This window comes from Sesamum indicum, linkage group LG15 (assembly GCF_000512975.1).
Source record: "Sesamum indicum cultivar Zhongzhi No. 13 linkage group LG15, S_indicum_v1.0, whole genome shotgun sequence".
NCBI classification, from domain to species: Eukaryota; Viridiplantae; Streptophyta; class Magnoliopsida; order Lamiales; family Pedaliaceae; genus Sesamum; species Sesamum indicum.
The window spans coordinates 3,403,624-3,430,787 of record NC_026159.1 but is presented as its reverse complement, the minus strand read 5'-3'; the positions used below and the strand labels follow the sequence as shown (position 1 = coordinate 3,430,787).

General features: G+C 35.8%; 1 protein-coding gene across 5 annotated transcripts; it reads right to left on the bottom strand.

Moving 5' to 3' along the window:
* Nucleotides 215-25,745, bottom strand: LOC105177708. 5 transcript variants are annotated; one of them, XM_011100945.2, is made up of 37 exons: nt 25,270-25,302; nt 24,709-24,805; nt 24,536-24,623; nt 21,539-23,724; nt 20,837-20,951; nt 18,412-19,218; nt 17,879-18,146; nt 17,301-17,803; nt 16,739-16,865; nt 16,488-16,612; nt 15,270-15,985; nt 15,022-15,139; nt 14,824-14,940; nt 13,827-13,921; nt 12,948-13,096; nt 12,481-12,536; nt 12,168-12,381; nt 11,181-11,597; nt 10,830-11,107; nt 10,669-10,754; nt 10,501-10,587; nt 8,376-8,634; nt 7,859-8,281; nt 7,659-7,755; nt 6,754-7,076; nt 5,322-5,438; nt 5,010-5,177; nt 4,738-4,866; nt 4,515-4,604; nt 4,296-4,402; nt 4,065-4,213; nt 2,175-2,257; nt 1,997-2,092; nt 1,788-1,910; nt 1,350-1,433; nt 968-1,108; nt 215-586 (listed from the first exon to the last, which is right to left on the bottom strand). In XM_011100945.2, exons 4-37 carry the CDS (start codon nt 23,662-23,664, stop codon nt 254-256), a joined length of 9,126 nt encoding a protein of 3,041 aa, XP_011099247.1. In that variant the 5' UTR covers nt 23,665-23,724; nt 24,536-24,623; nt 24,709-24,805; nt 25,270-25,302; the 3' UTR covers nt 215-253. The 5 variants fall into 5 exon arrangements, 4 of the variants coding, with proteins under 4 accessions (XP_011099247.1, XP_020554604.1, XP_011099246.1 ...); XM_020698945.1 differs by having other exon boundaries at nt 24,536-24,572; nt 25,270-25,299; XM_011100944.2 differs by lacking the exon at nt 24,536-24,623 and having other exon boundaries at nt 25,270-25,741.

Here is a 27,164-nt window from a genome sequence, read left to right as displayed (position 1 = left end):
ATTTAAAGCTCAACGCAATTTAAATATTTACCAAGGCGGGGTGGCATTGACAGCGATATGAGCAAACATCCACTGTCCGATAACTTTTGCGGCATCATTTTCAGCGTCTTTTAACAGTGGTGTTCCAAAATAGAACCCCCGACTAACTAACAGCTCATGAAATGCAAGAAGATAACAGCATATAGTGCAGTATAACAATTATTAAGTTTACCAATTGAAAGAAGAAAATACTAATATCGATTGATCGCTGCTTTTACTTTGTTTCATCATCACTTTGGTCCAGAAAACTCAACAAAAACCCACTAACAATTCTTCTTGCTAAAGGATTAGGAATATTACGACACAACCGTCCATCAACATATGCAACTATACCTGACAATACAAACTTGCCGATTCCCCATTTCCATATGAGCTTCACCTTCTGTTCCTCACCACTGGTCGAAGCTTTCTCTTTGTCAGCCTTTGCTTTATCCTTCCACTTGATTCTACTGATAACCTTGCCAGATTGCTTCCGAAGCAGACGAATCATAAAACTTACAAACAGGTGCTCGCATAAAGTCAGTATGGTAGGTCCAATTCTCCATTCCTGTTACGAGAATCAAGAGGGTTATAAGTACCATACTGAACACAGCGAATATCTGGTGGAAGTAACGAGTTTCAAGAGTTGCTGCACGCAAGGTTTGTCTGCCCAAGTAGGATTACAGAGTATTTATCAATAGTCCACTTTACGTTAAAAAAACTAGTAGAAAGAACAGAATAACACACTTAAGGCCATTAGAACGTTCCATATATTGTGAGCTTTGAACCACAGTGACATTCCATTCACCAAATTGTGCCCCCACAAGAAAGGGCACAGTTACATAGGTTGCCAAGGGAAATGCGCATTTCAATTAACAAGTAGTTCAAGCAGAGTTCTAATGTCAAACATTCCAGCATATCTCCTCGGATCCAAAGAAATCACACTTACCCTTTCTCCTCGTATGCGTCGGAGGGAACGAGATGTTGAGGATTCACCCTTCAACAATGACTTGCTTTCAAGGAAGCCCTTTACATGTTCCATAATTTCATCGATAAGAGAACTGCTGGGAGGCAGGTTTTTGAGAATAACCTATAGGAAAATGAACATTTCAAAGATAGAGATCAGTCAAATTAATTATAGATCAGAAATACAGATAGTGCAAGACAGTTGCATCTGTCTCTGATTCAGATTATGCCAGGAGGAAATAGAACCTTATCCAAGCCATGACAAAAGAGGTCTTTATCTGATATATTGTTTAATATACTAGTATGTTCATTGAAATTTATGTATAAAATATCGGCATGAGATAACATTACCAATAAGAATTTACCTGGTTCTCAATGACTCGCACCCTAAGATATTCTTGCTTGTACATTGTATCCAACATTGCTTGCAGGTAACCCTCAATGTACAGCTGCATAATCCAACATAAAGGATCAAGAGACTTCATACAGTGCAGAAGCTTTCAGCACTCAGAAATTAAATCAAGACAGATATAATACTACTGGTATTGGGAAAGAGGAAATAAAGGATTAGTGTATGCTCTTTCTGTTTGTGAATCAGTTTCCAGTTTCTCTTGTCCCCAAACACATCTACTCCTATGAGATTATGCGGACATGATGTCAAATGAGGAGGATACTGATTTACTTATTTGATGCCTATAAGCTTCAAGAATTGTCAGAAACTGAACTCTATAGGCAAGGTTGGTAGGAGCATCATCAGCACCAATATACATTTCTAGGAAAGGAGAAATTTACTCTCGACCTACCTCATCAACCCCAGGACTTCTGTCAAGCTTAATTTTCCGATCTGGGCCGCCTTCCAAGAAAGCACTACTGAGAACTGATGGTTCCATAGCTAATTTTAGAATTCCTTGGTGAAAACCATTTACCTAATAAAATAAATACCACAAAAAGTCAACAGTTGATTAGATCCATAATTAACATTTGAAAAAAAATAATATGTCATGAATCTGACCATTCCATTAAAACCACTTGTTTCTGCTCCCTTAAGAACAGAGTCTGATATTTCAGTAACTGCAGCAAATAGCACATTGGACCCTGCTGTTTTCAACTGCACATAGAACATATAATAAAATTTTAAGTAACTCAAAACAACTTCAACTAGTCTTTGAATTCGAAAGGAAGGAACCTACTGTTTTCCCCAGATCACCGAAATAGCGCTTTGTTCCTGAAAAGCCTTTGTTATCAATGAATTTACTGATAAGCTTGAGGGTGCCTGGTTCAAAACTTATGCATTAGGCTAGAATCAAGTTGCAATAAAGCCATTGAACATTTTGAAATAAGCACGTGAGACTGACATCAATCAAGTTCTTTTCCTGCTATAAACATAAAAAATACTCTGCAGTTACATAGTCATACACCAGTTCCAATGAAGACTAAAAAGAAAAAGAGTACTACAAAAAAAACACCACTAACGAAATGGCCTTTAAATCAGGCTAGAATCATGTTAAATAAAGTAAATTTAGCCATTCCATACTTCAGAAGGACATAAAGTCAGATTCTAGCCTGCTATAGTATTCCAGAAAACATTCTGCAGTTACATAGTCATGTTAATTCCCACGAACACTGAAAAGCATCTAAAAGTCCTACAAAAATAGACAACATATTTACAAGATAAGAAAAATAAGTAGAATAAATCATTCACTCCACAGTTCCACCCATCACCAGTGTGCTCCAAATATAATGGCCATCCATGCAAATAAAATGTTCAGGTAAATTTTCTTTCTTTCAACTTCTATAAGCCTCGGATATATGTCCCCTGAGTGTAATGTACTGTCATCTTACCTTCAGAGCATGAGAATTGGACAGTAAAGTTGCTCAAAACAGAAACAAAGGCTGTCTGAATGGAACATGTCATGACTGGGTAAAGAGAACTCCTAAATGAATATAAGTTTATATATATATATATATATGTGTACGTGTGTGTGTAACTGGGAAAATTTTACATGTTTTGCTGCTTGGATGGTTAGTGCATGCTCTTGTAAACAGATTACTTGTGTAGAATGCTCTATAAGAATAGCATCATTCTTTTGATGAGTAAGTTAAAAACTTTGTCTATAAAACTTAATTAGAAATTTAACTTACCAATAGATTCCTGTTACTTATTTTAGTTTTAACACTGAGTGAAACCTTTTGCTCTTCTCCACTCCGGTGCTTATACACATACATGCTTATGCACATACTTGCATTATTATTGCTCGAGATAACTATATCTCTACTCTACTTGTCATTTAGTAGTTCCCTTTTCTCGTTACTAACTTTCTAAAGTATTATTCTGGTCTATTTAGTGGAACTCTGTGCGCACCTGTACCAAAAGGTTGAGGAATGTATTTCTTATATTATGGTCCACAGTCTGAAAAGAACTAAATCTTCTTATATTTGTGTAGGCTCAAAACTTACAGAGTTTCTGTGAATTCGTCCTGGATGAAATATTTAATTTCAGTCATTCACTTTACCAAGATCAGTTCTAAATTCATGCCTATACATCATAATATTAGCATATGACAAACTTGATCTTTAGCCCTTAACTAGTTATGTCTCGTTCATATGGTTTACAGATTGATTCAAGCAATTCATATTGAGCATACATGGTAACGGTATAAACCAAATACAAGCCTAAAATTCATATTACAGTTCTCAAAATGTTCAAAACTTTTGCTAGCCTGTGGAACAAAATCATGGTATGCAACAAAATTGCCATCAATAATAAGTTAATTTTTAGTGTGATGTTTTACACACTAGCAGCAGCAGGAGAAAAAACAAGTAACAAGTTGGATATTGAGCAAAACTGATTAAATTTATGAGGCGAATTTTTCTACTGCAATCAAATAAACATCCAAATTAATGATTGAGAGAGAAAAAAACATCCAAAAAGGTAATTTCAGTAGTGAAATGCCACCTACAGCAAAATGTGTCCTAGTTATTTCTATAGATGACCAGTAAGGCTACAAAAGAATGTCAAGCATAATTTTGAACGCATCCTATTCTTGCCTTTGCACACATATTACGAGAGAAAGAGATACCTAAGGTCACACCAGGAAGATTGAGCAAGCCACTTGAAGGATCAAAAAAGACATCAAGCGAGGATGAAGCTAGATCATCAAATATAGAAGCAAAAGCTGGAGGAAGTAATGGGCTTCCCTTGGCAATATAGATTGCTCTCATTGCATACCTACACATAAAATTTAGGGATACTAAGGTATCAAAAGTTGAAGCATAAAAAGAGAATCACTGATCAAACTGCAACACCATACCAGGAATAGTGCTGTGCGCATTTGATAGTTAATTCACGCAAAGTTATCAAAGCATGTGTTACAAGGACCCCATTCAGCTCAACGGTCTTTCTCTTAATGGCTGGTATCTATTAGGAGAGAGAGAAAAGTCATACAGAGATTATAACAATAATTAAAACAATATTCTTGGACTTGAGAAAAGAAAAGAAGCAGAACATTCCACAAGCAATTCTCGCAGACCTTAATCACACTATGGAGTAAAGACCTCAGGGTCTCTTGGGTAGAACTGTAGCTGTAATGCAAATCCCCAGGAAGGAAGCTTGCCACAATCTTCAATATCATAAAAAAGCACAAAATAAGTTATGTGCCATTGTTGACACTTATCTCAGATATCAGGGAGATGGAAAGATGTAAGACAATATGGTTTAGATTCTGACAGTGCAACCAAGCAGGTTTCTCAAACCTTTATAGGGTGGATCTCAAAATGATCAAAGTAGTACTGTTGACGGGGAGTACATGAATCACTGAGAGACCTCCTCCAAAAGGGAACAATTCTCATTAGTGTCTCCTCATCAAGGTTCAAGTCAAGAGGCTGCAAAGATAGAGTTCACAAACAGCTTTACATAAAGAACAGCACTATTTCCTCGAATATATCATTGACAACCATGAGGTTTCTCGAAGCATTCACTTTAAAACACACCCAGCTAAAATCTATCTATATTTTATTTATGTTACCTGCAAAACAATGGAGAGGTATTTCACTTGTTTGACAGAATAACTCATTGGAAGTAAAACAACTGCAACATGAAGAATGTATTCATTTGCATCAGACTTTTCCGATTGGTGCCTACGAAGCATTGCTGCAAAAGGAGCACCGGTCCACTTCTCATCCACGCTCAGCGACTGCATTTATTTGCCATGATGGACTAATAAGTAAGGTATAAAAGCTTGAGTATGTATTACATCAACATTTTCCACTACTTATGAACACGAATCCCCAGAAAGCAAAACATAGATCAATTAAATGACAGCAGCAATCACACGTACCTGCACTCTGATTTGGTTATATTTATGCTCGTCAGTAAACATAGCATCCCAGTTGATCCTTTCAAACCTTGTAATAATTAGGGGTGAATAGATGGATGTCTCGTGCACATCTACCTCCTTCAGCAAATTTAAAGTTTTCAAATGAATGCAAACTTGTGAAACCATACAAGAAAATTGTGAAAGCATATAGCTAATCCAGGCAGCAATAAGACTAATCTGGCAAAAGAAAATAATCTCTACTTACATTCTCTGGTGGGGGAACTGATGAATGCTAAATATATTGCATAACAGAAGGTTTTATCAATGCTGACGAAAAATGTGTTTAAGAATGTGAAGCAAAAAAGGTGGTAACAATTCTAACGAGAGAATAAAGAAATTAGTGATGATCTTTATCCTTAAAAAAGACTATTAATCATCTTTAATCTCTTTTTCCTCTCCATAATTCTAGGCTTTATGAAAAGCTCTCGAAATGCAACAATGACATGTTGTGTTTTAGCTTTCCTTAGCTGCCAATTCTTCGTTTGGCCTCCTCATGCAAAATTTAGAGTGAAAATGATATTGTGTTGACTGATATCTACAAACAAAGAATTGAAGTACATATACACATGAAGTTAGGGCCTCTATACACTTTTCCACAAAATATATGGTTGATCATGACCAATTAAAATTTCCAGTAAACATGCTCGTCGAACCTTTTTGCAATTTTCTATGAAGATCGTCGAGTTGGTTTCAACCTTTCTGTTACATTTTACTTTATTTAATATCTTTGTTAGGATATTAATTCTTTATATCGGAAAGTAAATTTAAGTATGCATGAAGGAAGTTGGCCTTTTAACATGGGAAAATGAGCAAAAAGCCAAAAGATTGAAGTTATTATTCTCCAGCTAAGAGCATTCTTCATCTATATTCACTTTATATTACAGCCTGTATCAAGCATAGATGTGGTAGCTCCTGTATTCACCTCAGTTACTGATAGCAAGTCAATCACTTTCCATCACCTCAAACATATTAAACTACAGAAGCCAATAGGAAACTGAAAATTAAACACAGAAAAGAGAGCAAACAGTATGGCTTCATAAGTGAAAATAAGTTCTTTTTCCTACTTTTACATGGGATGGGAGTGGAATTGGAATTTTGCTGGGGTGTGTGTGTTAGGGATGGGGCAGAATCAAATTACATTATAAAGTTATTCTATGAACTGGAGTATAAAGGAAATGTCAAACATATTCAATTAGATTTCATGTCGCATGTGATGTATGACAAATGCACATAACTATAAATACCACAGTTACCCATTAATACTGATTAAAGCTAACTCTGCAGAAGAGCATAATACATCAGTGAGATAGATAAGTGCATTTTTTTAAAATGAATCAAGAAAACAGAAGCAGATAGTCAAATACAGCATGTTGGAAAGATAAATCATATTGACCTGCTCAGCATGCTCTAGCAAGTGGACAGAGAAATAAGAGATTCTCAGCCGCATCTTTCTACGGGAGCCCGACACCATATTCGCCTTATGACCACCAGAGAACTCACAAATCCTCAAAACTCTTGTGACCCCATCTGCATATACTTCAAAACCCACCTTTACAGTCTCTGACCCAATCAATTGACTGTAAGTAGTACGTTTCTGATCTTCAGGCTTCTTATCCAGTGGTAGATGAAATCCCAGACCTCTAGTTTGCTTGTTCCTATAAAATGGTTTCCATGACCGCACCTTATCTAAGTTGATTTCACGCAACAGATGCACATCTGCCGTAGGAGAGCCAAATAATCAGACCTATATCATTTAAATTGCATTAACTGGAACTTGGAAATAGAAGTTTCTGCTTTATAACAAATATCAACTATTTCCTTTTCTCCATCAACACGAAAACCTGGAAACAGATATACAATTAGCTCTTGACATCCTGGAGTCAATTAACAAAAGTACCAGCTAAGGAAATATCAATTGTCATGGCCTATTGATATATATTTCCCTTTTTTATTTCCTTCACATAGTCCTACTGTTGCATTGTTGCATTTTAGAAGAGATGTAAAATAAGGAAAATAGAGGTACAGACAAAGTTACTCCAACTAGTATAAATAAAGAAAGAATTTAAAAATATTAGGTCAGTCAAGCCTGACCTCAATATTTCACTGCATTCTCATTGGGTTTCAATGGAGAAGCATCTGAAGCATGGACAAGCCTATTATCGAACATGTTCATCACTCATGAGAGGAATACTTACATGTATGGAAGTTTAATTGTAAAGCATAAAAGTTCACTCAATAACGTGACAAGTCATAATCAAATTTAACTAAAGAGTGAAAATGTTGAGAGACGAAAACTACCATCAAGCTGGACAACTAGCTTATGTGGAAGAGTCAGGTCATCCCAGACATAGTTAACACTAACTCCAGCTCCCAAACTCTCCAGCCATGATGAACCCTGAAGTAATTATGATACTTAAGCAATTTATAAACATATATGTAAGGAAGAAAATTATACGGACTAGATTGTACATGATAAAATCAGAGAACTATATGTCAACCTTTTGATAATAAGTGATCGGAGCGTCATGTAAACAGTTCTCTATTCTATAAGGAAGCTTTGTAATTGGTGGCCTGTGGAAGTGCAAAACAATTGTAGACCCTTCTTCTACCACATGAACAGCTGCAAATTCACCCAAATTATCCTTGTATGATATGTTATCTGATTGACTTTCAGGAAAGTCCAAGGATTTCCGGAATTTCAGGAAAAAGCGCCCCAATGAAGCCACACATATTGGCCCTGACCAACCAAGGCCGGTCTCATTTGGTCGGAATTGAATGAAAAATGATGAATCATTCTGAGATTTTGTATGTTTTCTAAGAAGATTTTCGACAATATTGGTTTCTTTATTGTTTCTCATTACTGTCATTACCCTTAAAGCTATCCTCTGTTTGCTGTTGATAGCAATCACCTCTTCCATGTCCTTTTAACAGAAGTAGTAGAAAATATCAGACCACAACTTAGGATTTGAAAATAACACAATCATCTAAGACAAGTTTGTCAAAGTTAGAGCAGACCTCCAGATAACATTGCCGGATAGCAATCACATCTTCTGATTCATTGCATATGACATATCGCGGGCTTAAAGATACTATCTGAGATGAGACCTCTTTGGCAGGTGATGGCCTTAAGGACACCCCCAATCTCATAATATCTTTTGATCCAAATAACTTTTCACCTTCGAGGTCAATCTCTGCAAGGCCTGATAACACATCCAAGTCCAACTGTGCCTCCAGTGCTTTCTCCTCCAACAACTTGAAACACAATTTGTGGCATCTAGTGTTGGAAAAAGGTATATCATATAGAAGCTCCATCAAAATTATACAGTATACAGTGAGCTCATTATAGATTGACTTCATCTCCACTTTTTAATTATTAAAGTAAGATGTTCCATACTAAAGTTTATTTTGCTTAAACAAATGATATATTCATTGTTACCTCAATGGGAACTGTGTTAAGCTAGTACTTGAAGTGTTACATACACATCGGTACATATTTCATGTGATATGTCAACTTTCAAGGAAAAAAAGTTGGAAAACTATAATAAACTACATGAGAATTTGTTTGCTACCAGAATAACAATGACAAGTTATAGTAAAACATCCCATTTTGATACTGAATGATGTAGGCTTAAATTGTTCTGGACCAATGTACTATGCTGGTGCCAAGAATGATAGAAAGTCTACTTCTGGGTACTGCACCTATGTTGGGGGGCAATTTAGTGACTTGGAGCAATAAGTGAACCTATGTTGGGGGGAATATAGTGACTTGGAGCAATAAGAAACAAACTACACTTTCTCAATCTAGTCACAAGCTGAATACAGGGCCATGGCACACCCCGCTAGTGAGATATCATGGTTGAAAAATCTAATGGGAAAATTGGGTTTCACACAAACTGATCCTGAACCTTGTGCCTATGTACTGTGACAATTAAGCTCCAATGTTTCATAAAGAACAAAACATATGGAAGATGGCGGTCATGAGTAAAAAAGTTTGTACTCCATGTTTCATGAGAGAACAGAACATATTGAAGTTCATTGTCACTTTGTATGTAAAGCGGTCATGAGTAAAAAAGTTTGTATTCCATTTACATCTTCACAGCAGAGAGCACATCTTTTCACTAAAGCTTTAGAGACAAAACAATTCAATAACTTGTGTAACAAGCTGGGCATGATTGATAGCTTGGGGGGAAGTGTTAAAAAGATACACATTAGAAGATATGAGATGATTTGTATATATCTAACAGGACAGTTATCTTTGGTAGGGTGCTTGTCCCATCTCTATATATAGGATATGGTTTTTTTTCCTCAAAAACACACAATCTCTTTTCCCTTCTCTACTTTTTACACCTTACTCCCTGGTGTTTTGAACAGCAAAAATCTTGGCATTGTCTTTTTCAACTGGATATAGTTTATACAGACCGTTCAGAACTGATTTTTCTGTTTCTCATAGTTCTATTTATTCTGTAGGTAGGAAGAACTCCGCCACCACCACTCCACTCCTGACCCAACTGGAGGAAAAAGAAAAACAAAAAAGTACTAATTTTCGGAGTTTTATCATCTATGTATTTATGTTAAGGAGTATTTATTTCGTCATTAAGAGAAACTTTAATGTGTGCATCTACGTTTGAGAAGCTTGTACATGGATTACTTAAAGGGTTGAAACATATATTGAATTTTAATTCAACCAAAACTGATTGCGATTCCATACAAAATCTCTCTGTTAATGTAACAAAAAGATTGTGATTTTAACAATCGCATATTCTACTGAATTTAGGGCGCAAGAACACACTCCCTCCAGACATAAAGGAACCCTTACCATATGAAACTATTGACCATATCTAGGTGGCCCTTGAAACAACCATATCTGGGTGGCCCTTGAAAGTCCATTCTTTATTTAATAAACATGTCTTCTTTTTAATGGAAAGTTCTATATTGTTGATATTAATTCTGCATCTTAGTTTCAATAACTAACAGTGATTTCAAAGAAGTTGGTCAAACATTGACTTCTCTTATTTCTAAGAACAAGTCAATAACCACATATATGTTATTCCACCACCATATATTGCACCTTCACTGAAAATACAAATCACTCTCTTAAATAAGAATGGAGTAAGCAAACAGAGAGAATAAGGATATTTACTTCAAGAACCATGATGTGGTTGAGTTAGGAGGCAAGTATGATCCCAACTCCACAGGAATACCTGTACCAAAGCTTTCGATGTCACCCCTGGAAAGATGTTCTCATATTAAGGACGAAATTTTACCAATAACCAATTTTTAAGTAATTGTGCCCCAGATCATGTGGTACCTAGATAATGGCTTCTGGTTGGCAGGAAAGCAAAACAATGGTGTATCTGTATCATTTTGCAATACATACGATGTAAAAATCCCAGCCTGAAAACAAGCACGCACAAAAAATTATGAGCTTCAGTTTGAAATATGTAAATGATAATGTTACAGGATAAGTACCTGTAATGTGCCTCTCTGCCCACGAGACAATCTCAGCATTGCAAAGTACTTGCCACCACCAAAATCCAACTCAATGTCCAAAGAAGAGATATCACCTTTTTGCCTCTGTAATTTTCTAAGCCAATCACTACTGTTGACTGGTTTGCAGCTCGAGCCAATAGAGGTTAAAGTGACCACAAAATATATGGTAGCAGGGTTAGCATAAAAATTGACAGCTGATCCACTTGAAATAGTTGCTTGACTCCACGTATTGTCACTGTCCATGGTGCTGTGTGGATCTGCAACAAGGTGAACATTTACCTACAATATTCAACTAAACAAAAAATTGATTCACTTCTTTGCATCAGTTACCTCTGTCAGTCAAACTGACATGTATTTCTGTGTACAATAAATTTGAAACCTGGATTGTAGGAAGAAGAAAAAGTTCCTTCTGCTCTTGCATTGCTACAGGTGAATTTCTGTTTCCAGGGGCATATCCAGAGCTATCTGGATTTAAAATGGGTATAGCCTTTCCAACAGTTTGTATTAGGAAATATATGTTAGTGACAGAACCTTCTTCAGATTTGACAGCACAACTTGCACTGCTCAGTGAAAATTTTGTTGGATTGACAGAAAATGCCTCTCGCACCCGGTAACTTAGTTTATTGAATAACCCAGATAGACAAACAGTCTTGTCACCTTTTAGCTCATCTGACCACTCTATTGATGAATACCCCAAACTTCTCGAACCATCTGCAATGTTGGGCCTAAACGAGAACATATAGTTCCCTACAGATCAAGTTTTAACTTCATGAATTTCTGAGAGAAATACTTAATACTAGTGGTAGACACGCACACGCTATCGTTAATATTCAGTAAAATTAGGATGAAAGAATGTCCTGATACAAAATGGGATTAGAAAATAAAAAAAAAATTAAAAATAAGTTCAAATTGATCTACCAAATAACCATAATCTATTTCAGTAACGGCATAGAATAGTTAAATGGAGGGGAAAGATTCTTGTTATCATTGCTATAAAGACCATGACAGGGAGTAAAGAGAAGTGGTAGTAATTATATGCTTCAAAGATGACATGCCTTCAAGCAGAAATATGATTCCAGTAGTGAATTATCATCAAGAAAGTAAGTCATAATCAAACTGCACTTAGAGCATAGAGAAAGATGTCTTCTCTCATCCACCATAGCCCAATGCTTATGCTCATTTGTGTGGTAGATTAATTCCAGCTACATATCTAGCATTTAGATTTTGAAGCTATAGAACAAACTGTTCAACTAATTTTCTTTCAGTTACTTCTTAATCTATGTACTAAATAAATGGAGAGTTGGAGACGAAACATACCAACACTCAGAGATGTTAATGCCTTTCTCGAACCACCAGACAAATCAATAGCACTAAATGCTGTTATAGCATCATCTATGACCTCTCCAGCTTTCAATATCAGTGAAGCAGACTCAGTTTGCTCATGCTGAGGCCTTTGAAAATGCAGCTCCAGTGAGAAATCAGTTTCATTGTGTATCTTTAGTAAAGGAGAGACAACAATTGACAAGCCATCCTATGAATACCACAGAGGAAAAAGAAAGCCAAATTAATTCAAATGAAATGTGCAAAATATATTCATCTCAATAAGTCGGAGTTGACAGATGAATTGTACCTCAATTCCCTTTGAAATTTCAACAACAATAAAAGGACCAGGAAAAGACTTGGAGTCTGATCAAGTAGAAAGGAAAATGTCAAAGTTAATGCTCACACACCATGACAACCAAAGATCATATCTCAGAAAAGGAAAGGTAAGCAATAATCGGATGGCCTCGTTCAAGTTAGATATACTAAAGAACAGAACATCTTAGAACATTGTTCTACCTCATATTTCACCATGTAATTTTTACCAGTTAATGATTTAAAATTTACCAATGCTACAGATACAGTAAAGCACAGTAACAATTTTCCTAATTTAATATGTTTCCGCTTGTAAAAGGCTCGTGTTCAATTTCCATAGATCCAACTCTCAATATTTCAAATAATTTTAAGTAATAGTTGTCATTTACAATTTCCTATGCAATACAAGGATCAATAGCTGCCCATTATATAAAGTTGCAACCAAGAAGCAGGACACCAAACCTTGTGATGATACAATCCGAGTCCTCCAGGCAAATCGTTGGGTTTCCAAAAGTGAAAGATGAATTGGAGAAGTTGAACGGAAACCTTGCTGGACGAGCTTTACTGAAAAGAAAGATGCTTCTGGTGGTCGATTTGCCAAAGCCAGGTGCCTTGAGAACATGTGAATCAGAACAAGAGTGCACATCATTTTGACCATGAAAAGTACCCATGGAAGTGACAGACAAGTGTACAATGACGACAACGCTTTTTCTGAAAGACAACTGGAACCATCCAACTCATAACTGCAGTGAAGAACATAAAGTTCTCTAGAAACTGAATGATGTCTTTATTTTCTAATGAGATCTGTGTAACCCTAAAAAATGTGCTCCTTTAAGCAGTACTTCGAATGGCAGAAATACTCTTCAATTTTCTTAAGCGTTATAATTTAAACTGAAGTTGAAGTATTCAAACCCCATCACAGAATCACAAATTCTAATCGTGGTCTGCATTTTAATTCCCACGGCCAAAGAATATCTTCTTATAAATAGTTTCTTTTTTGTTTCCCTAAAATCTGGGAAACTGTTCATCAATTAAGGAATCAATCTAATAAGTCTGACTTACAAATCAACCACTGATACCCTCTGCCACTATGGGTTGTCAAAGTTTTTATAGGAGAAGGAATGTAGCCTTAAACCTTCCCATATACCTCACACATATTTCTAATCCAAAAACAGCGAGACTGCTGACCCATTTTCCTCAAATAAAGTTCTGTTAATCCATTTTCCACATGTAAAGTTAAATAAGATCAAGCATACAATTTTCACTTATAAGTTATAAGTGAAGATAATGACAACTCAGGAGAGGATATTGATGCAAACTAATGAAATCCCCTAGGTCTACCTTAAAAAAATGGTAGCTGACTGTGCTGCAGGTATTGATGCATCTTGATTATCATAAAACTGGCAAATAAGTTTCAAGCCGGACTGGTTTTCTACCTGCCACTTTGAAACATCAGATATACATCTTCCAACATTCAGAAAAACCAACTTATGAATTATGTTAGGGTTCAATCAAAAGCAAAGATCACAAATATAAAATGCATATATTGTGAGGGATAACACAATTGTGTTGGAGTACAACAGGAAGTCATAACCCAGATTACAAAATTAAATCATATTAACACGTAATAAGAACTTCCACTATATGGTGGCTATAAAAAGATAGTTGTGCTTTTTTCAAACTGTTCAAGCACGAACTTAGCAAGAATAAAATGTGCAAGTCAACTTTCCAGCTAAAAATCAGAACTCTTCAACATGTTTAAAAGAACCTTTAAACTTATTGCATTGATCATATACACCCAGTATCAAATTTTAATTGTGCCTAGAGTAGCAACAGACACAAGAACAAAGTGACAACAAAGTAACTCCAGGATATCCTGCCTAGAATACCACTCAGAAGTCTGTTGATAAAACTTCCAAAAATTAAAAGGAGACACAGCATCAACATAATCACCAGGTGAGCTGAGAAGAATTAGATGCCTGGAAATGGAGGATTATCAAAGCATTAACAGGAAACATGGGAATGACATATGCAAGCAGTGATATATAGATGCATGCAGGCCGCTTCACTTTCATGGTTCCTGCAGATACACTTAATGACTTAAATGGTTCCATCTCAAGACAGAATAGACAAAAAACAAAAATAAAGTAAAAACATGACATGCCGCCACAACAGTCAAAAAAAAATTATAATAGAAAAGCCTGACAGACAAGTTAACAAGAAATATTCTCAGGTACAAGAGACACAATTTAAATATATGCATAGAATATTCTTTATAATTGCAAAGAAAAAGACACTTTGACTAACCAATCACCATAAAACTAACTAGTTTAAGAACCTTGCAGCAATTGGCTAGAACAGCAGAGCTTTTTACAGCATACGGACCCGCCAGATCCAACTTCCCGATCACAAATAAAAGTATATCCAGTGAAAGCTCACTCAGTAGTACAGTTACCTGATAATACCATAACAAACTTATCATAGTAATTAGGTGTGATGCTTACAGGAACAAGTAATTGAACACCGTGGGACAAACCTCCTTAATTTTAGCATAGAAATGACTAGGCACCCCATGAGAAGAATTTTGAGCACCCTGAATATGAAACTTCTGAGAGTAGAAACTGTAGATTGCTACGGGTCGAATGAATTCCTCCCTGCAATCACAAATGAAAGCAAAATCATTGGAAACATCTAATCAAATATAATGCAAACACATACTTGCTGCTAAAAAGAAGACGACGGGGGTTAAAAACTCATGCAGCATAGAAGCATGAAAACAATTACCATGAGTTTTTGTGGGCATCAAAGTAAGACAGTACAACTTCAAATGTGTTCATAACCCTGACTTTCGAATTTGAGATCTGTATTATTGTTTGATTGGGTAAGAGTGATCCCTGGAGAAGTGGGAACTTTTCCTCTGTGTCTGAAAGCTCATGAACAATTGTCAAGGTAACCTTGTCGACTGTAATTGTGATGCCCAGAAGGTTTCCATTTATCCTCAACTGTCGCGTGCCAGTGACATTTGAATCACTTAGAGAATTAGTTCCAGTACTCGGGGAAGCACAAGGTTCCCTTGAGCTGGTGCTGGGGTTGGAAGGTCCCTCCACTATATGACTATTTGGCAACAAATTACCACCCACTGGACCAGGGTAGTCAAACACTTTCCACTTGAATACATTTCCTGGCTTGCTTACAAATTCAAGGCTGCCATCGATAAAAGCCACTGCACAATCATTCTTTTTACTCACAAGGTGAAACGCCCGTCTATTTAAGGAAACAGAAGATTGGAGCTCAATAGCATCTTCATAGGCATCACGTTTAACAGGAAGCATTCTCCAAAGTGCAGACCCACTATCACTAGAACAAGAAATGTCAACAAATCTTGATCTCGGGTCGCAATTCAATCGCAGTGATTCCCCATATTTATCTTTAGCATGCAAGGAAATCAGGGAAAAATACTGTACTTGTGGCTTCCATCTCCTTGGCTTATGATACTTTACCTGAACAAATATTCCATGGAAGTTGTTGACCAAACTGGAAAATCCATTTACTAATTATAGATAGAATTATCCAAAAAATCAAGTTAGGTTAACAGATAAGAGATATTGTTGTACCCAGGAGGGGGGTGGACAGTGGCACTTCACTCAAACCTCATCTCAGTTAATATGAAGATGCAGAACAACATGCCAATTTATCATCAGCAACACTCACAGATGTGTCATGTAAATCTCATGCCAGTTATTAAGCTAAATCTCATGCAAAAGGTCACAGTTTCCTCACAAAACTAATTTACTTGTTTGATTGTCCCCGAGAATCAATTCATTTATGAAGAACAAGATAAAGTAAACAGTTGGAAGTATAAGTGTAAGTCATCTAGCCTCACACAAATCCTCACAGCCTGTCCTTATTCTATCAAATTTAACATTAAAGTATAGTCTTACGAGCACCTCATGATAGAAAAAGGTCTGAACAATCAGAAAGATTGATGTTGAAGCATCTTACTCTGAAAAGAGCCCGCTCTCCCACTAGTGAATAATGGATTGCTCCAGCTATATCATATCTACTTTCTGTACCTCCAACTGCAATATACATATGTTGGTCGACATCTTGGATAGCAACAATTGTTCCTGGACAAGTTGCAAATAACGAAGCTTAAATTCCAAAAGAGAGCTGTTCTAGTGCTGGGTGGGTAGGGGGCGGGGCCCAAAAACAGAGAAGAAAAAAAAAGAAAAAAAAAAAAAAGAAAACTGTACCATCAGTAACCATTTCTTCCATGCTTCCTCCAGGTTCTTGATTATAAGACCAGGGCCTGGATTCCACTTCAGAAGGTCCCTTTCTGCTTGAAACCTTAGAGAAAGATTCCAGGGCAGAAAGTACCATCTGCACAAAATTAAAAGAAAAAAATAGAATAATGTCAGCAAAAGTTTCTAAGAATTCAAACAATTAAAAAAAAAAGCAACCAGTGAGAACTTAATGAAACTAGAGCACCAACCCACAAAGCAAATCTTATAATGCCGTTCATCATTAAACAAGTTTTTCCATGAGCTTCCAATATGCTTTATAATAGGCAAATGATACTGTTCAATATGCTACTTTTTACAGTTTTCTGGTCTTTCACGACAACCATAGTCACATTTCTTATACAAATTATTGTTTTTCAGCTAAAGTTATAAATGTAAAGGACATCACCTGTAAAACTTGTACTTTTCTTTTTTAATTTATGTATTACTGTAGGTCAAGGCAATGCAAAATGTCAAGATGCTCCTCGAGTATAGTACAGATACTTTTTTATGAAGAAAACCTGACACTGCTTACCTTTATGTCTGAAAGAGAGATGGTCATATCAAACCCTGATATAGAGCCACTACCAACCCAAATGCTATTTGAGCATGCAGGGTTTGTCAACTCTCTTGTCACATGCCTTTCGACTGCTACGAAACATCGCAAATCTTTCTGTATATACCTTTGAGAGCTTATGTAAAAGATCCTATGTTCTGGATTACTCATGGAGGTACCAACTTGAGAACCTCTCTGAGAGACCAAGGTACTTGTGCCACTAGCACCAGCAAGGTTTGAGTCAACAGAATGTGTATGATGGAGAGAGGGTAAAGAGTCCTTGCTCATAAAGTTGGATAATGAATCATCTGGCAAGATAGATAAAGGACTTCGCATAAACTTGGCTTTATGTCCCAGATCTCTGTACATGATTTTCGAAAGCATGGAAAACTTGGAAATGCTGAACGAAATTTTTCTCACTGCAGCTAACAATTCGAGGCTGAAATGAAAGTCAATCTCAAATAGAAGTTCCTGAAATCGGCCTGCATTGTGTTAACCTTGTTGTCATATTTCACTACTACACTAGAAAATTTTCAACAACCAAAAACGCAGCATACCAGATTCATCTCTCTCCACAAGTATGAGCGATAGATGCAAAAGATTCACAGAAGATGCTTCTAGACGATCCCACATTACTTTTTCAAGTTGAACATGCTGGGTACTTACACCAGAGTGACCATCTAGAGGAGCTATTTCACTTTGCACGACTGCAACTCTACCAGATGATAGACCAGAAGGCCAAAGGTCTGAGATACGTTGATAATACAAAGTAAAGCATTCAATCAACATTGTCAGAGCTGTTGCTTCAAGTAACATGGAACCACCCTGGAAGGAAGAAGAAAAACAGTCTATTAATTAAAAGTTTGACAATTGACCACACAGACAGATAACTGGCTTACCAGCACCATTTCAAATATATGAAGAGTGGAATTGAAAAGCTAAATTTTGTAGCACAGAGTCTTATATGGATATATATATATATATATATATATATATAGAGAGAGAGAGAGAGAGAGAGGCATAACACCTTGCAATATATATATATATATATATATATATAGAGAGAGAGAGAGAGAGAGAGGCATAACACCTTGCATTCACAAGAGATTGCCTGGAAGTAACCCCCGACAGAGAAAGATGCCTTAAGGTCTTCAAATTCATTGACCAACATATCTTTTACTTGGCATCCAGCAATATAAATTCCAGAAATAACAAAGTTCATGAATAACCAATGATCCCTTAGTGTTTCAGTATTCACAATAAATGGAGCATCACCCCACATTTGAGGCACTATACCATGAGAACTAGATTCATCAACTGTACTTTGCAAGCCCACTGAAGATAAGGCTTTCTCAAGGTTTCTAAAGGAGAAACACATTTTGCTATGATAAACTGAAGCTTCTGTAAAGAAATTTAGAAAATGTAATAAATTTTTTAGCTCGGATCTATCAGAAGTTCCATCAAACTCGATCAAATATCTGAAAATGATACATTGAACACCAGTCGTGTCAATGACAACATCCACATCCCATCCTTTCAACAAAACTTCCACTTTTGCCTGCTGAATAGAGATGTAAATACCGGAGCTAGAATTGTCATCCATACCCAACTTCTCTCCAGCTTCCCTGTCAATAGATATTCTGTGCATATAGTTCTCTGAATTACAACTTCTCCTGGAATTATGCAGAACCATGTCAAACGACTTAAGCTCACAGGTGCTGTTGGCAAAAACTTGAGAGTTTGTAACAGATGATGCCTGTTTGCTTCTAGAGAATGTTTGCCCACACTCAGATTCATAATAAACTGTTTCTCCGCATGATGCTTCTTCATAGCATGGATCACCACCTGCTCCATCCCTAGTGAAGGCAAGTGACTCATAAAGTACTCCAAAAATTATCTGGATAGAGAAGATAGTTAAGGTGAGTAAAGAAGAAAATCCCAAATTTGCTTTCTTCCAAGTGCAATAAAATCAGGCTGTCTAAATATTCAATGCTAAATAATTAAGATTTCAGATGACATGTTCATTTCCATACTGCCCATATTAAAAACACAATATGACATCAAGGGTATGATTTTTGAGCCGCGCAAATGCAGACACATCAATTTCAAAAGTACAATAGATACATTAATGACATACTAATGAATATGATAAATGTTTAAAAAAGAAGCAAACTTTGTAGATTTACTATCATATTTTATTATAAAATTGTAATTATTTTATCATAGGAATTATTACTATTTAGTATATATACATATCATGTGAATACGTACTAATTGTATATTTCTCAGTATAACACGATTCAGTATATGGTGTAATAGTACAACGCATATCACATACAATAATCAGCATAATATGATCTAGTAATACAGTAGCATCATACAATGCATATACATCTATTCTTATAATTTGGTATCTATCACAATACTTTGAACTATTTATCATATACTTAAAAACCATATAATTCTTACCCAAATTATTATATTATATGCAATTATCTATGGGTCTAATGTCGCACTACAATGCATCATAACATATTTTATGAAAGAGTATAATATGCTAATATATAAGCAGTTAGAGTACATATATTAGATGATCTATTGCAATGATACGATATATCAATCATAACATCCCAAATATCTTATGCAGTTTCAGGCACACACAGGGATGCAACGGCCAAGGTAGATGAATTTTCTTTCCTTTTAGTTATTTGATACTATGAACTTTATAAGAATGAGAAAAAAGTTCTAGCTTCAGTCGACAAGGGTGCCTCAGTATAAGGGAAAAGGCTATTCCAGGTGGATTGTACTTGCCTATGGAAGATCTTCCATTGAAAGGCTGATGTATGCACCAAAAAGGCCTGAAGTGTAGTCATTTGTGTAACTTTTATTAACTATTCTGACCATCTTTCTAAGGAATTAATATGGTACCAATTTTTTGGACGTTGACAAAGAAGTATGGAACATGCAGCAGTAATTATCTGCAAAATGTTTTACCTTTGCCTTTCATTAAGAAAAGGGAAACAAACACATTTCCAAAACTGCTCATCTGACATGTGGCCAACCAATATTTAGTCTTGCTATAAAATGACATCAGTTCAAACTGCAAAGTTACCCATTAAGTCATTAATCCAGCTTTGCAAGGTATAGTCTCATTAAAAGTCTCGCTTCTTCTAAGTTCCAATGAAAGGGGTAAAAATAACTCTGTCTAATATGATCACCAAAAATGTTTTGGAAATATGCCATCAGATGCCTCAATCAGCAAAAGAAGATTTAGGGAGGCGGAATGTAAATGTCAAGAAACAAGGTAAAGATATAATTTTTTCAGGCATTTCAGGTTTCTAGCACAGCCACTCACGATATTGGGAGAAAATATTGAGCATAGAGTGATAAATACGCAATAGGCAACCAGAAAATAGAGAACACAAATAAAAGAAGAAGCATGATTGTGCTTATAACAGAATAAACAACAAAAATTTCCTCTATGTCATGCAGCCAACAAAAAAAAGACAGATCACCTTTGTCAGAACATACAACTCATCCAGAAACATTAAACAGGAAAATCCAGTAGCCACGAAGTGGAAAGCTGCCGAGACAACAACACCTGATGAACCAAATGAATAATGATCCTTCCTGTCATATATCAGACAAATATTCCAAAATCAAAACATTTGCATAAGAGTTGATGACTGTGCATTTTTTGGATCCTCATATGTACATAATCTGAAAATTTACAGCATCATGGCAAATCATCTTTAAGCTGCATCGTGAGATGCCCTAAATTATACTTCAGAAGAGGATGAAACATGTCTTTGACTTCAAATTATGTCCTATTACTTTGTCATCAAAAGTAAGACTTCTCACCTTACCAATGCTTTAATGAAGTAAGCTTGATTACAGAAGTAAATTTGTAACAAAAACCAACGGATGTGTAGACTCAAATTTTACCTGCTCACTGGAAAAAAAGCATCATAGTTCTGCTTTCTGAAAGTACTTCTGTGCCGATTTTATTTAGAATAGAAAATTAAAGTATAACATACTCCAACAAGAGAACAAAGGTTTAACTGTATAATGAGTATTTTTGGTCGAACCACGCATAACCACGGAACTTAAGATGTGATCTCATGGACACTAAGCCAGAAATAAACACAGTATCATCGCCAGCTGCTCGCAGTCAAATTGGAAGCAGAGTGGATACAAAGGCGAAGAATAGACAATACCTTGCATACATAAGTTGTGCAGTTGCCGGCCTTAATACGACAATCTGGTCTTTTTTATTCTTAGTGGTTTCATCATAGCAAGCCTTCAAACCGTTAAGTTTGAGGTATAAGTTGTGTGAAATCTGCCATTGACAGCTGTAAGCTCCATTACCTAATTTAGGGATGTCAATTTGAGGTTCTTTAAGTCCAAGGCACTGCGATCCACTATCACAGTTTGAAGTGCTTTCACTTGATAATCCAACATTATCTTCCAAATCAGATGATACCAGAAATTCAATGTTGCAGATTTCAAATGAGACCCCCGTAACAAGATGATGCGCAACTGTAGTTCCAGAATGGAACTGATCGCTTAACAAAGATATTAGAATGTGAGGACCAGCAATGAACACCCCAACTTGAACACGCTTCTCAGGAAACATTCTGATAACATCCATTTCAATTTTGTTAAAATATGATGCGAACTTACTACTCCAATACCTCCCTAGTGGATCCTGAATTGACATTGCCGGAGCATGCAAAACATCATTGTTCCTCCTCCTCGGGCTCAGAGCACACTTTATTTGTCTGAGGAGTACAATAGTCGATGCAAAAGAATTATATTCCAGGTTGACATTGAGTTTACCAACAACCAAACTACAACCAAACCGGGAATTAGAACCACTGAGGTCATGATCTGTCAAATAGCTCCATATCTCACAAAGAATCCATGGAGCCTGCACATTTAGTATATTTTTATCATCAGGTTCCAAACAAGAATTTTTCCAGTTCAACCACAATTTTCCTAAAAGGCGATCTAAATGCGGGGCTGAAGTTCTACAGACATCTTCAGTAACATTATCATGAGTAGCTTCAGGAAAGTACATAAGTTGTGCAGGGTCACTCCATACAACAATCTGCCTTTTATTGACTTCCTTCTTCCAATGTTCTTCTGAGTAACTACTTCCATAAGCTTCCACCGCAGAAAAAGAAAGAACCTTCAAGTTCCCCGGTGCAAATATTAAATACTTTTCAGAAAGATTTACCATGCATCTTAAGAAGAAAGCATCAACGAAAAAATGGAAAGAGAGTAAGTCTTGGTGCGAAATTTTTGTGTCCGAAACTGACTTCCCACTGAGAGAAGGCTGTAGTAACTTATCTGGAGAAACAGACACTGAAATTTCTTGTACTTTCAGAATGATACTTCGTTGTAGAACAGAATTTTCAGAAACAGATCCAAAACGCAGGCTACTCTCTGGAAAAATAACCAGAACTTTGTGTAACAACAAGATCCTCATAAATGAAACTAACAATCTGCCTATCATGCTCAAAATGAGCACAAGTATCTGCTGCAACTTTGAAAAAGGCCTAGCGCCCAGCAACTCATCAGGATTGCCATTTCTTCCAGGACTACTTGATGCCACTCTGTAACGAGCTATTCTCCGTGCCACTGCAATTGCCTCATGAGGCAGATCATTCTCGATCTGACTGATCAACTTCCACTGAGACTTGACAGATATTGAGTACGCTGAATCCCAAAACGACAAGGTAGCTGATCTTTTCATTAGTTCATCTGCAGGATAGCCAACTCGTAGAAGTATACTCTTGTAGGTCTTTATGTAACGCAACCATAGACACACAATTCTAACTACCTTACTCAATGACAAATTAGAAGGTGGACTAACTTTGCTTGCTGCTATATTCCACAGTTGCCTTCCAGGTCTAGCACATTTGTACTCTTTGGACAAGAGTCCATATAATAATACTATAACAGAGAGATCTGCTGGAGAAAATAAAAACTTTAAGGCGGGGACATGAAACCACAAGCTTATGGACTGAAGATGATTGAAATCAACTACAGCTAACAGATTGGTCCCAGGTAAAATACAGCTCATGTGATTTTCAGTGTTCAACCTAATCTCAAAACTGTTAATATCAACATCAAACGAACTATCTTGAAAAGGCACAAAAAATGAACTCATGAGCCCTCTTATAAAGCATGTGTGGCCTGTAATGCGTGGTCCAGCTCCAAACTTTTTCATATACAATGAGCATGAGACTTGATCATACAAACAAGAAGCTTGCAGAAGCACATCAACGTCATACAACTGCAAGTGACAATGTTTAATACAAGTATTCAGTAAGGACATTCTCCATGTTCTGGTGCTAATTTCCGAAATCTTTTCAATAGCAGCATGCAAAGCACAACCCTGAAACAACAAAGACAACCCATAACTTTAGGTGCACAGATGAAATAAATCCTGAAGCATAATAAACAAATAAACAAAGAAAGATTCATGGAATTGTGTTGTTCTGCTAACCATTTGTTTCTTTTGGTGGATAATTTAAATTTTCATCTCATTGGGTTCTTGGGAAAATTCATTTTAAGATCATTACAAAATATATGATAGAGACAAACCCACGAGATTCAATCTTATAAAGTAGAAAAGCATATTTCGCTGGCATGTCATTTATCATGATTAATAACCTGAGGTTTTGGCCTACAATTGTCATGCATGGTCATATTGCTGTGCTAGAAGCATTTATAGAAACTCTGAACTGTTTTCCATAACACTTCTTTTACTCGGGAGTTAAAGAAGAAAGTTAGAAGCCAGCATAGAAGCATTTGTATACCTTCTGTTGGATAATATGGAGCCTAAGGAGGAGGAGCAAATTTAGTACTTTGTCACTTTCTTCTCTTTCTATACTAGGTCTTTTATTCCCCAATAAGATCCAGGAGAGGTGCATAATAATGACTTTTATATTATTTTCTTGCTTTCCTTTCCTTCCTTGTCCCTCCTGCCTACCTATATGCAACTGATATTAAAAATTTGATTTCCACTCAGTGGTTATAAAATTCTGTTCAGAGCATGAATTAGAGGAAACAAAATGACGACACTCCAATTCCTAATGCCCAAATTCTAGTACAAGTATAATCGGAAACTACGGATAAGCATATGCAGTGTTAATGGTATTCGATTATCTGATCAACTAGAGCCATGACAGGAAACGATCACTCACCAGTTATGATTACTTCGAAATGTCAGAGATAACCAGGCTGGTGGGAAATCGTAGAACAGCACAAAAGCACGAAGTGAACACGTATTAACTAGACCAAAATTTTACAAAACTCACATTTTCTAATAATAATGCAAAGAGTAAAATCAAGAAGAACCAAGGTATAATTAGAATACCTCAGGATCAATCTCTTCAAGAACCTTGTTCCTTTCGTCTACCATGGTATCTCTTGGCTTCCGTCTCCACTTTACTCCTCCCTCATCCTCCTCTTCTCTTTTCAAACCAAAGAAAGGAGAAAAGTCAAAAACCCATTATTCAAAAAATGCTTGTGTGATAATTTAATTGTAGGATATTGGACTTAAACACCATGTTTAACAGTTTAAATCCAAAAAATGCTCATCTGATATCCTAATTGTAAGACATTGGACTTCAACACCATACTGAAAGTATGACTACTAATGTTCATCAATTGTTATAAGAGCCATATATATAGTTGGCATAAGAACCATCGAGCACCACACTTTCACTGCGATAATGTTGCATAAATGGTGAAACCTGTGTTGCAGTGTTCGTTGGATTAGATAAAACTAGCACAAAGCAAGCCCGCATGGGTGCAGGAGGCTACGAAGCACTCTGGAACATGTGATCTAATTATAAGACATGGCACTTGAATCGGCTAAATATGGAGTTCTAATTTGGGGTTTATATGATCTTAAGACGACACGCCAAAAGCTCACCCAAGGGAGAGAACGATGCGGAGGCCGTGAATCACGAGAGTGAAGGCGGCGGAGGAAAACGGGGAGAATTGCAGGTGCATGCGCTCCACGGTTACTTCCTTAAAGCAAAATCTGGATGGGTCGTCTAGCAATTCGTTAAGCGCGGAAGTGTTGAAACTGATGCCGTTTAGAGTTCCCTTTGATCGGAGGAGGCCCAGTTTGAGTTCTAGTCCTTGGTCGTCTCTCAGCCATGGCTGTAGCAGACTTGTTAGTCTCCGTGAAATAAAATCGTTGAAAAACATCACTTTGTTTTCTTAATTATTTACTCCGATTTCCATGGATTTCGCACAGAAGAAGTGGGCTTCGATCAATTTGACGGAATTTTGCGGCTTCAAGAGAATCACACCGGAAACGTTTCTTGATTTCAGAAGGAAGAGACAAAAGGGGGGAGGTGGATAACGGTCAGAAACAGGGAAAAGGACAATCCAGAAAATATCTTTTGTAATAGATAATAAATCTTGAAAATGATTAGAGAGTAATCTGATATCTTAGAGACCTCGTTAATCAATATTTTCTATCATTTCAATTATAATGTGTTTTATGCATAACATCAAAATATTTTTTAGTTAATTAATTCAAAATTATTAATTTTATAGTATTTCTTAAAATAAATATATAATAATTTTCTATTTCATACCATTTTATTCAAGCATATATGCTACTTAATTTCAAACTATAGCCATTTTAGAGTCACGTTTATTGCTTAAATTATTCTATAATTCAACCAATATTATATATTTTACAATTAATAGTTGAAAATGTCCATCATATATATATGTATGCATTATCCAAATAGATAATTCCAATTATGCAACACAAGTATAATTAATCTAATTATTAATTTGAACTTATTTTAATTATATAAACAATTACGTTCTATTTTTTTAATTTCTTTATTGTTCACATAAATGACAACATTTTCCTCTTAACTCTACTCTTTAACAATCCAAAAACTGAAGTCCATGATTTTCATACTTAAAAAGGGTGTTTGGCTAAATCTTAAAATGCTTTATATACTCATACAACTTATTAAATATTTTAACTGTGTAAAGATATTTAATTTTATTTTAAAAACAAGATTTTAATGTATTTGAATAAAATATTAAAGCTTATAAGATATTAGAGTATTTGTCATGATAACTTTTTCATACTTTAATAATGACTCAAAAACCCATCAGACGGTTAGAATTTAAAATCATATAAATAATAATTTTGTTTTGGAGAGAAAATGTCAACTGTATGAAGGGTAAAAATGAAATACTAACAAAATTATGAGTTTCTTTTTGTCCGATTAGATGTTAAGATTAAAGAGCTTGTAAGATGTTTAAAAAAAAATGGATGGAGTTAATTGTTTTCTAAAAAGATTTTAAAATTCAAAACAATTGCAATAGCTCATAAACTAAGATGTTTTGACGAGCTTATAAACTTAGCCAAACACTCTCTTAGTGTCAATTGAACGTCCTTTGGTCTATAACATCTCAAGGAATAGCCTCAAATATTGAATTAAGGGGTAAGCAATATTGGGTTGAATTTGTATTTAAAATCTTGTTGAATATGTTTTATTTAATATATACACTTTATATATAAAAATTTATTTTAAATAATATAAATGTGTAGTCTCTATACACGTATTATTTATAGATTAATCAAAATAAAAAGAATACAACAAGACTAAGTAGAAAATAAGATCCGAAGCACTATCGCACAAAATCAAACCAAAAATGGAAAGATGAGTTGACAAATAAGGTTAGAGAAATTCTGAAAAGGGCTCCTCATTTTAGATAGGAATTAGATAACTTGCATGGAGAGGATATCTAATTGCATTTAAAGTTAGTTGCGAGATTTCAATTGAGATT